Raw genomic sequence first — 11,969 nt, forward strand, 5'->3', positions numbered from 1 at the left:
TGGACTTTACAGGTAAATTTCAAAAAAACACTTCATTTTTTTGTTTTAAATTAGAATATTTTAAATATTGATCTTTTATCTTCAATTTGTGATATATAAAACTTTGGTGAGTAAATTAATTATTTAAATTTTAATAGACATTTCAAAAATTAAAAAAAAAACGTTTGTCTAAAATATTATATTCGGTTTATTGGAAAGAGCATAAAATTTCACATTGACCATGAAAATATCGTAAAAATTGAACCAATAGAAAAATTTGATAGATTTTTAAAGTTTAAAAATTGAAACAAATTTAACTCGTAAAATTCAATTAATTTCATTACGTAAAAAAAAATTTAACTTGTAAAATTCAATTAATTTCATTATGTAAAACAATTTAACTCGTAAAATTCAATTGATTTCATACGTAAAAAAAAATGGCTGCATGAACGCGTGCAGACACTATGTAAACACCGTATTTTAAAAAATAAAAAATAATATTTCAATTATTTTTTAAACAACTTTAATAGTTTATTTGTGAAGTATATTCCATAAAGAAAATAAACAACCCACTTTAAACAGAGAAATTACAAGTTTTTTATATTTTATTCGCAGTTTTGCGTTAGGTGTATCAAAATTTCCCCCCAAATTCTGATACACCTACCCCAGAGGTCAAATTCTTTTTTCATTTTGACCCCTATTATGACCCTTTAACATTTATTGTCTTGGGCTCAAATTGAGTTATTAAGTTAGATCCATGTCCAAGCAACCTATATCTAAAATTTCAAGTGTTTATACCCAAACTTGGCGGAGGAGTTTGGTAGAGTTCTCAAAGGTCAAATCATTGAACTTTGACCCCTTAAGAGCCAAATTTCTGTCCGAAAATGGATTACAAAGGTTTTCCCAAATCTCAGTACCCTGTATATCAAATTTCGAGTCTGTAGACTAAAAATTGACAGAGTTATTGCGTAGGGAAATGTACATAGACAGACACACAGTTACACAGACACGTTCACTTATATATATATATATATATATATATATATATATATATATATATATATATATATACTAGCATGGGTGCCCGGCGTTGCCCGGGTGTTTGGATATGTATGCTGAGCAAACAAAAAAAAAGGTCAATTTTTTTAAACTTTGACCCCTATTATGACCCCTTAAAATTTATTGTCTTGGGCTCAAATTGAGTTATTAAGTTAGATCCATGTTCAAGGAACTAATATCTAAAATTTCAAGTGTTTAGATCCAAAATTGTCGGAGGAGTTTGGTAGAGTTCTCAAAGATCAAATCGTTAAACTTTGACCCCTTAACAGCCAAATTTCTGGCCGAAAACCGATCACTTAGATTTTCCCAAATCTCAGTACCCTGTATATCAAATTTCGAGTCTGTAGACTAAAAATTAACAGAGTTATTGCGAAGGAAAATGTACACAGACAGACAGATACGTTCACTTTTATAGATATATAGATAGATATATATTTATTTAAAAGATGGAATCACCCGATAATAAAAGACAAGATGTAAGAAAGCAAGTGAGGTCCAGAGTTTTATAATTAAATAAATTAATGCTGTACATTGGAAGAATAAAATAAAAACACGATTGCTTTTTCACTAAATTTTATTGTTTCTTAACTTTAATTTTGCTCAGACATCCAAGATAAATAAGTATTCCAACCCAGGGCTGTAACATTCACTACCAATATCCTGTAATGAAAAAAAAAAAAATATGTATATATATATATGTATAAATATAAGTTCATTTTTTTATCATTCATATATTCAAATGATGTAAGAATTAAAATTAGTGACGTGAATTGACATACCTGAGTTGAAAAGGGACAAAGTAAAAATTGCATATTTGAACGGCCGGCCAAATCTGGATTTAAAAGAAAAAAAGATGGTATTAAATGAATGCTTAAATTAATATGCAAAATTAAAAAATACAAACGTGATTTATGTAATCTGAGTTTTTACATGTTTAAATCAGCATTGCCCAGTCATAAAATATGCTCAAATATGATATTTTGATTAATGCAGATTTCATATTTATTATTATACTAGCAATTTAGCCCGGCTTTGCTCGGGCCCTATATATTGCTAATAACCTTATGTGCATATATATATATATATATATATATATATATATATATATATATATATATATATATATATATTATAAAGTTTGACTCATGTCCAGGTAACCTATATCTAAAATTTCAAATGTTTAGACCCCAAATTGACGGAGGAGTTTGGTAGCGTCTGCAAAGGTTAACTCTTTCAACTTTAACCTCTTAGCAGCCAAATTTTTGCCCCAAAACTGATTAAAAAGCTTGCTGCATGTCTGAATACCCTTTATGTAAAATTTCAAATGTTTAGACCCAAAATTGGCTGAATAGTTTGCTAGAGATCGCAAAGGTCAAATCTTTTGAACTTTGACCCCTTGGCAGTCAAATTTTCAGCCAAAAACTGATTAAAAAGCTTGTCTTATATCTGTATACACTTTATGTAAAATTTCAAATGCTTAGAAAAAAATTTGGTAGAAACCACGGAGATAAAATTTAAAAAAAAATTTTGACCCCTTAACATTTATTGTTTTGGGCTCAAATCAAATCAAAAAATTTAATCCATGTCCAAATAACCTACAGCTAAAATTTCAAGTGTTTAGACCCAAAATTAGCGGAGGAGTTTGATAGAATTTTCAAAGGTCAAATCCTTGAACTTTGACCCCTTGACAGACAAATTTCTGGCCAAAAACTGATTAAAAAGATTTTTCCAAATCTCAATACTCCTTATGTCAAATCTTGAGTCTGTAGACTGAAAATTGACAGAGTAGTTTGGTAGGGAAATGTAAACACACAGACAGGCAATTTCACTTTTATAGATATATAGATTATATTGGACCCAGTATATAGTAATGATTTAAAAAGTAAAAAAAAAAAAAAAAATGACTCGTGTGCCACCACCGAGAATCAAAACCAAAAGGTTCAGCTTACAATTTACTTTTTCCTTTGATCTCAATGCCTGAGCTATGAAAACATGTTTGCTGCAAGGCTAAAAATTAAAACATGAACCAATAGCTATTACGTTACGCATGCATATTCGTAATGCCATTGTTCAACCTTCATCTGGCAAATTCCATTTTTTAAATTTCACACTTTTGCACTGATTTTCCCTGGCTAAAACCCAAATATAAAGTTTTGCATGGGTTTGAATACCCTATATATTAAGTTTCATGTCTATAGACCAAAAACTGACAGAGGAGTTTGGTAGGCAAAAATTTTAAACAAATATATATACGTGTGCATAAATATATATATAGAAAGCGGTTTGCATTTGCTACAACCTTTTTACGCAAATAATGCATAATCATTTAGAATATTTGCGTGAATATAATTACATGTAATAGTTAACTAAAAATGATCATCCCATAAGAAAACTGAAAAAACTAAAACTAATTAAAATGAATGTTTTAAAGAATATGCAAATTTGCTAGATCTTTTGCAGATGAATGCAATTCAATGACCCATATATCACCAAGTTGTATTTTCTTTTTGAATAAATAAATAAATAAAAAAGGGTTTTTAATATGAATATCAATGCACAAAATACCCCAAATTTATAGGAGTATATATTGTTTCACCTTAGCATTTATGTCAGAGTTGCAGCATTCACCCTGGGTTGGTTGGTTCAGCTCTTTCTAACAAGTTCACCACGTCCCAAACACTGGCTGATCAGGCACAAGGCAAACAAGCAAACAGCATTCCGAGTTTAAGAATTCGAAACCTAGTCAGGATGGGGGAGGGTTCTCTTTTTTTTTTCCTAGCAGCTACTTTTTTTTAATTATTTTTTTATTTTTACAGAAGAGATGTTGCTAGTTGGTCTCTACTCTATCATTATTTTATGGGAGGTGCTCGTCTGAGCTCCAATTTATGATTCTCTCATAAAACATTTACAGGAAGAACTCGTCTATCTACAATAACTTCATAAATAACTTCATTTCTCTTTATTATTACCTAAAACTAAAAACTTTCATGAACAGTTTCCTTCCAAGAACTATCCATCTGTGGAACATGATATCAGGGGGTTGCTTCCCAGCTGACTACAAAATGGTCGTTTTTCAAGTTCAATGTTAACAAATTCTTGTTGAGTCATCCTCTTAAATAATCAAATTTCTGGCTAGTCTAAAACATTGTTTCCAATCTTCACGTTGTTGTTTCACTGTCCTCCAGGCAAACTCATTAACTTTTATCCTCGAATGGCCTATGGACCTTGATAAGTGGTAACTCGTTACTTCATAAAAAATATGAAGTAGATTAAGGAGAGGAGGTATTTTTAATGTTAGAAGGATATCGACCGAGCATGTAAGTGCAATTTTATAATCTATTTTCCTATTTCAGTTTCTGAGCAGATAGATAATTTCAAACGAGAAAAGATACATAACATTTCCTCCTCTCCCCCACCCCATGTCCCGATTTTGTCAAGGCACTTAGCGACCTTAGTTCTAAGTAGATCTGTCATGGGACCGACACCTATAAAAGCTCCTTAAGATGGGAACTCAGACATTGCTTGTACATATTCTCACACACAATCCGTCAGACAACATTAATGAAGAAAAAGAAGATCCAGAATAAAAAGTCTTTATTGTCTTATCAAAAAGATTGGACCAAAAAGCACTTTGAATAAAAGTTATTTTTTTTTCAAGCTAACGAAAATCGTTTGTACGAAGAATTTTAATATTCGGACTCTTTTTCACCGTGGTGAAGGAAAAAAAGCTGAATTTGAAATATTGAAATGATCTTAGAATCTACTAAATTGTTTCACCAATAACAAGTGAAGCATGCATGGTTCCCCGTGAGTGCACAGTGAACGAGGCATAAAAAAAATGATGAAGTTCAGCATTCCCCCCCCCCCATTTAGCCCCAAAAGTCTCCAGGAGATATCAAATCTTGGTGAAAATGAACGAACGGTGCAGTTTTAGGCCTTAACATATGTAAATTTGAGTTCTGAACCATGCAAAAAAAAAGAAATGACTAAGTCCATCATTTACACCCCCCCCCAAAAAAAAGTCCCCAAGGCTTTAGCATATTTAAATTTGAGTTCAGCACTATGCAAAACTGCTAAATAGACATACACAGAAAATTTTGGACAAATATGGTAAAATAGTTCCAAAAATGAAGTGTTTTTTATTAGCCCTAAAAGAACCCCTGGAGCACACCCAAGAGTTATTGTCAGGTATAGACAACAAAATTATATAGAAATAAGTTAGTTACAACTTTTCAGAAAGTTTTATAAAAATCCAAGACATCAATTTTTTTTTTTTTTAATAAGCCTAAAAGTGTCAATTTTAGCCATGTTAACCCGAAAGGCACCCCTAGGTGGGCAACCGGAGTTTTCCCGGAAAATCCATTCTGTTACTTTTTTACTCATATCATGTTTAATGTTTTTGCAAAATTAAAAAAAAAAAATTCAAGGTGTAGTTATTGAGAAAAGTGTGGACAGACAAACGGATGAACAGACAAGAGTGAATTTACAGGCCCACTCTCCTTTTGTCGGGGGGGGGGAGGGGGGGACAAAAAAAAATGATGTGTGTTATTTTGATCCAACAAGCTGAAGTAGATGCGTCATACTCCAATTCATTTTCTGTTGTGTGCAGTTACTAATCTGTGATTTTGAAGAAAAATTGTGTAACGACGACCCTGTTATCTAGAACACAACTCTGTTGAATGACATTTAATGAAGAAGAAACGATGAAGATGAAGAAACATTTTTATTATTGGAATCCTTTTGAGATGAGCAATTTATACTAGCATGGGTACTCAGCATTACCTGGGTTGACATGAAGTTCCGTTTGAAACACGCCTGCTATACTAATCATTTTCATCATGGGTAATGTGGATACACCCACAACAATTTCAAAAATAAAAGAACGGATAAAAACATGTAAATGTAATCGCCCCTAAAAAGAAGTATCTGATACCCTCTCCACCAGATATTTCGACAGAAGGTATCACCGTCCTAAGAAAACTCACGATTTTTTTAACCTAAAAAAAAGAAACGTTTATAAACATTAATGCGTGCGTTTATTTTTATTTTGGTAAATGTGTAGTTTAGCGACGTAAATTATTCGCCAAACCAAAAACTATAAAAACTATTTGTTTTTATATATAACACATTGTTAGACCCAAAGGCTTAAATAAAACCATGAAAAAAAATTTCATTTTTATTATTTTTTTATCATTTATATTTATTATTCGAGGCCGCTATATTGATTTTAAAATTTGGCCTTTCTAAGGTTTGGCAGATTGGCCTTTTTAAGTTCTTTCATGAACTATGATTTTAGCCGACACATTTAAAAAAAAAATGTAATAAAAGAGCGTAAAAAAGGCCAAATTTGGCCTTAAAAAGGCCAATCTATCAAACCTAAAAAAAGGCCGAATTTTAAATGTGTAAGGTGTGCACATTAAGTCTAATAAAAATTGATGAAAAAACATAAAAAAATTTTTTTTTTATTTCAGCCTTTGGGTCTAATAATGTTTTATATAAAAATGAATAGTTTTATAATTTTTTTGTGTGCCAAATAATTTACGCCTCTAAACTACACATTTACCTTTATTTTTTGTAAGGGCACTTTTTTACTGGCTTTTTTTTTTTTTTGTAAATAAAGAAAATTTTCGATTTGCTTTTTTTTTTTACAGGGGGGGGGGCTTTTCGACTTGTTTTTTATTTGTCGTTTTATGTTTCTAATGTAATCCCCCCTAAAAAAAAAATAATTGAATTTGTTATATTTTTGGGCTTGTTTTGTTTATTAAATTGTTAGGTGAAAGTAGAGAATGGTCTTATAAAAAATAATTAAATTTATCGTTATTTTATGTTTCCAATGTAATCCCCCCCCCCCCCGAAAAATTACCAATTCCTGTATAGCTGTTTAAGGAATAAAATAAAACAAATAAATGAAATCTTTTCAGTTTTTTCGTAAGTGTTTTTTTTTTGTGTTTGAATATTAAAAAAAAAAACAATGAAAGCCAAACATTTTCCTATTTACACAGAATTATTTTTCCAGCTAGAAACTTAATGAAATTACCAAATGATTTTATTTGGCGAACGTTTGTTTTTTATGCATAGCATCTAGGGGCAAATAACTCTAAAAAAGTTTTTAAAAACGGTCGCTGTTGGAAATAATAATTCCAAATAAATTAAACTAAATATATTATCAATATAATTGTTGCTTAAAGTTTATTAAATAACTGTTTTAAATAGAATACTTAAAACAATTCTCTCGCTAAAAATATTAACTAAAATACCGCTATTTAGTAAAATCGATTTTTCTTAATGTCATATGCAAATAAGGTGATCTCTTAATTGTATATTTTGCAAGAATCATACTATATATAGAAATAACTGAAAGATTAAAGTAAGACACGTTTTGTACATATTAATCAAATTATGAACAAACAAACAGACAGGAATACGAATTTATATATAGATATTTGTCGACTATTATCCTCGTCTTCTAGTTGTTTTACAACGTTTATAACTAGTTTTCCCAAACTTACCGTGTTCAACAGAGAGTCTGGCGCCATTTTAAATTTTCCAATACACTGGTAAACACTGTATGTTTTTCGAGCTGAATAAACATATGGCCAAGAACACATTGCCTGAACGTTTACAGGGAATAATAGATACATTGAGAGCATTGCCAAGGCTGCTGCAAGGAAGGTTGGCTCCCTCTACCGTGCTAGAAAACTACTTACGCCTGCCAGTATCCTATACCTCTATAAGGCAACCATTCGCCCATGTATGGAGTACTGTTGTCACATCTGGGCTGGTGCATCTGCTGCTTGTCTCTCGCTCCTGGACAGGGTTAAAAAAAGAGTCGCCAACCTGATAGGTCCTGAACTGTCATCTAGGCTTCAACCTCTGTCCCATCGACGAGATGTTGCATCCCTCTGCCTGTTCTACAAATACTTTAATGGTGAATGCTCTGACGAACTGCAAACACTTGTACCTCCCCGACGTAACTACCCCCGACAAACCCGACAAGCTACTAAATCTCATCCCTTTACAGTAGAGATCCCTAGGTGCAAGAAAGCCTTTTACTCCAATAGTTTCTTCCCCAGAACTGCGGGTCTTTGGAACTCCCTTTCGGGATTCTGCTTTCCCAACTGCAATGATATGCAGAAGTTCAAGTGTAATGTTAACAAACATCTTTCTACTCTTCTCCCCTCATAATGACCCCGCTAATTAATTCCCTAATAGTAGCCCCCTGCTTCAAAGTGGCACTGTGCCTTGTTTGGGGTGAAAATTGAATTAAAAAAAAAAAAAAAAATTTAAAAAAAAAAAAAACACCAAAAAATTATCAAGTTAGGTAGAAAAGTAACTTATCTTGCCTTTGATAACATTTATTTGTTATATATTTGTTATCAAAGGCAAGATAAGTGTTATATATTTGGGGGTTTTTTTGGCAACTTTTTCGAATCTATGTGTATAGTAATACAAAGCCGTCTATTCTCTCACTCTTTCACTCTCTTTTATGCTTTTCTTAATCCCATCATATGATAAAAAAAAAAAAAAGATAAAAGCCCAGCAACATAAAATAAATATTCTATAATGAAGTCATCAGTGATGTTTGTAAATATTTTATCTCAACAGAAATATTGAATTTTGTAAAACATTTTTTGGAACCTAGTAAAGCAATTGCATTCTTTTAAAAGCTACCTAGCAAATTTATGCAAAATTTAATTTCTACACAAATGAAATGAATTTACCTGTAGATTTTAGTTCTGCTTTTTTTTTTTTTTTACAAAGGAATCACCACTTATCAAGGCCCGGAGGCCACTCGAGGATAAGAGTTAAAGAGTGTACAGTGGTCAAAAGGACAATATCATAGTAATCGTTAGTGTAAATTCGGTAAATTGGATTACTTAAGGGGAACGGCTCATCAAGAACTTGTTTACATTGGACTTGAAGACGGCCATATTGTAGTCAGTTGGAAAGCAAGTAAACAGAAGAGAGTTCCACAAGTTTAAAAACAATAAATGTTTATTATTTTGTCATTAGTATCAGCAATGTACAATTTAGTTTAACAAGCCAAATACTATATGGTCCCCCGACTGATGCCTTGAATTTTAGGAGAAAAATAAAAATTAGCCCAAAAAGGTGTGTTTTTCACCCCTAAAACACCTTGGGCCTCAACCCCCAGAATTTTTCCAGGGTCAAATATTACGTTTCCAGATGTGTATTTTCAACAAAATCTAATGGTTGGAAAAGATTCTATGCCCCAGAAAGTGCTATTTTTAACCATTTTGACTCTTTTGATCTATTGGGGATGCAACCAGAATTTGGCCAGTGTAAAATATTATGTTTCCAGATGTATGCCCATGTGATCTTGCTTTTGGGTAATTTTCAGCAAAATCTAATGGTTGGAAAAGATTCTATGTCTTGAAAAGTGCTATTGTTGGCCATTTTGACCACTTTTGACTCCCTGGGGACGCAACTAGAATTTTTATCAAAAATCTGAGAATGTTACATTTCCTCTCTTGGGTAGTTGTAACTTTATGCAAAATTTCAGAAAAATGTAATGAGTAGTTTTTGAGAATTTTGAGGACAAACGGGCGAACAGACGAGGGTGAATTCTAAGGTCTAAATCTGACTAAGTCGGTAAACCAACAAAAATTTTAAATATTTGGATTTGGAAATAAAACTCAATTTTTTTTCAAATCCCAATATCAATTAATCATTACAACACTATTTCAAACTAACCAGTGGCAAGGTCCTTATGTATCCTCTTTCTTTCAAATCCATCCTTATCACTCTTTTCCATGATTTCCTTGACCTTCCTCTGTGAGCTGACCCTGCTACCTCAACTGTCCTACATCTGTTAACCCAAGAATGCTCATCTATTCTTTTGATAGATCTCTATACCGCTCAGATTTAATCTTCCTCTGAGATCATCAGATCTAAGCCTGTCTAAAAGACTCGCATTACATATTAATGACTCCAACAATATTAATTATAATGCCATTTCCTTTAATAATTTTGAAATGTTATCCTACAGGGTGGAACGTTAAATTTGTTGCCCTAAAGAAAACAAAACTCCAGCTTTATTTCAAAACTTTTATTGAAAAAATCAATTCAGGTAACTTGATTATGTAGTAGAGCTGACATCTATTCAATGTAGCTGGCTTCAGCTTCAATCAGTCTCAGTATGGGTCTGGAACTGGGAGCATGCATTTTCCATAAGTGCAGGTGGGAGCTCAGCAAATACATGGTGGATGGCGGCAATTAGGCTAGCTTTAGTGTTGTGGGAGGTCATATTGGTGATGTTCTCGATGTATGACCAAATGAAGTAGTCCAACGGGTTAAGGTCGGGGGAGGAAGGGGGGGCAGTGACAGAAGGGTATAAAGTCGTAGCACACCGTCTGAAGTCAAACCTGGGTCTCTTCGGACTTGTGGGCCGGCACCGAGTCCAGGTGCCACATCCAGGGTCTACCAGCAGCCACCTGATTGCACCAGGAGATCATCACACTCTTCAGCACATCCAGGTACACTTTGATGTTGACTTTCAAGCCGACTTCAGCGATGTGAGGTGGCATGATGTGGCCCTCACTTGAAACCACACCAAAGACCATCACTAAGGCTGGAAACTTCATTGAGCTGTGCCTTCAAGCGTTGAACCATCTAGGTTTGCATTTTGAGGGTGCTGGCAATGGTCCTGTTGTCATAACTTGGATCAGTAGAGAGCATGAGTTGTACAGCGGCGCATCCCCGATCTTGCTCATTGAACATTGTGTCACTTTCAAACTATCGCTCTTGGGATTTGTACATAACTGACCAACTAGTAGATGATCTACAACAAAAAAAGAATTTCATCAAACGGAAATGGAATCATGTTGTCTTTTGTAGGACGACAATTTTATCGTTCCACCCTGTATTTATTATCAAGCCTGGAAAGTAAAAAATAATATAGTTACTAAATTCCAAATGGATCATGTTCATACTAAGATATCCTGCATCATCAAATTATAGATCATCGGATTATTCATCAAAGTAAATCTTTTCTTGTTTTATTAAAAAGATTTTTCAATCAACGTTGTGTTACAATGTGACACAACTGTCTGAGTTTTGTCTGGCAATCATTTTGTCACAATTGATGCCACTAATTGCACTACCGTTCTCATCTTGAGGGTTATTCACACAACATTTCGGTTGATGTAACCTCTGACCTTCTTCAGGTGTATCTTGTCAAACTCGGGAACACGAATGGAATTTCAAATGGACACCTTCATTTAAATTCATAGCTTGCTGTTGTTCGTACGACACAATCACGTTGACACACCGGTTCTCACTAGATCACCGAAGTTAAGCCTGGCCAGTACCAGATGGGTGACCATTTGGGAAGGCTAGGCGCTGTATGTACCTTCTGGGAAGGTTGGGTGTGGGGCCAGCATCCTCACGCCGTAAAAAATTAATGTTATCTAGCATCTTCTCTCCTCTGATGATAAGAAGCATGAGGCTTCGAAATACCATGGTATAAAGAGTTTTACTTATCCTACATCTCTAGTATGTTATTATGGATGATAACGACTACCGGTTGTCAAAATTTCAGCTTTTCACAGTTGTTACTTCTATCAAATATTAGGTTTTCAAATTTTAAATGCTACTGTATATATATATATATATATATATATATATATATATATATATATATATATATATATATATATATAAAACTTTGTCAAGTTTAAAAATATCCAAAAGTAAAAACCATTGAATTTCACAAGGTTGTTGATAGTGCTCAATAAAAAGAGAAAGATATTGTTTTATTCATCAGACGTATACAAGCCCTCTCCCCCCCTAATTTTTTTTTCTTTTTGTTTTTTTGCAAATTTTTTCAGCAGGCTATCAAAAACAAAAAGCAAAGTCGTCAACGTTTAGACATTTGAAACTGGTGCTCAGTTTTTAATTACAACGTCCTA

At 33.0% G+C, this 11,969-nt stretch overlaps 1 protein-coding gene across 5 annotated transcripts in view; it reads right to left on the minus strand.

Annotated features, from left to right (window-relative positions):
* Positions 1-1,594: 1,594 nt before the first annotated feature.
* Positions 1,595-11,969, minus strand: part of LOC145293935 (mitochondrial inner membrane protein Mpv17-like) — a 146,083-nt gene continuing 135,708 nt past the window's right edge. For all 5 annotated transcript variants that reach the window (XM_080140776.1, XM_080140774.1, XM_080140777.1 and 2 more), the window contains exons 6-7: positions 1,818-1,870; positions 1,595-1,698 (exon numbers count right to left, since the gene is read on the minus strand). In XM_080140776.1, the coding sequence (XP_079996902.1) occupies positions 1,629-1,698; positions 1,818-1,870 (123 nt within the window). In that variant the 3' untranslated portion in view covers positions 1,595-1,628. The remainder of the gene's footprint in view (positions 1,699-1,817; positions 1,871-11,969) is intronic.

The sequence above is a fragment of the Euprymna scolopes genome, chromosome 15 (assembly GCF_053919585.1).
Source record: "Euprymna scolopes isolate OS-2025 chromosome 15, ASM5391958v1, whole genome shotgun sequence".
Classification (NCBI taxonomy): domain Eukaryota; kingdom Metazoa; phylum Mollusca; class Cephalopoda; order Sepiida; family Sepiolidae; genus Euprymna; species Euprymna scolopes.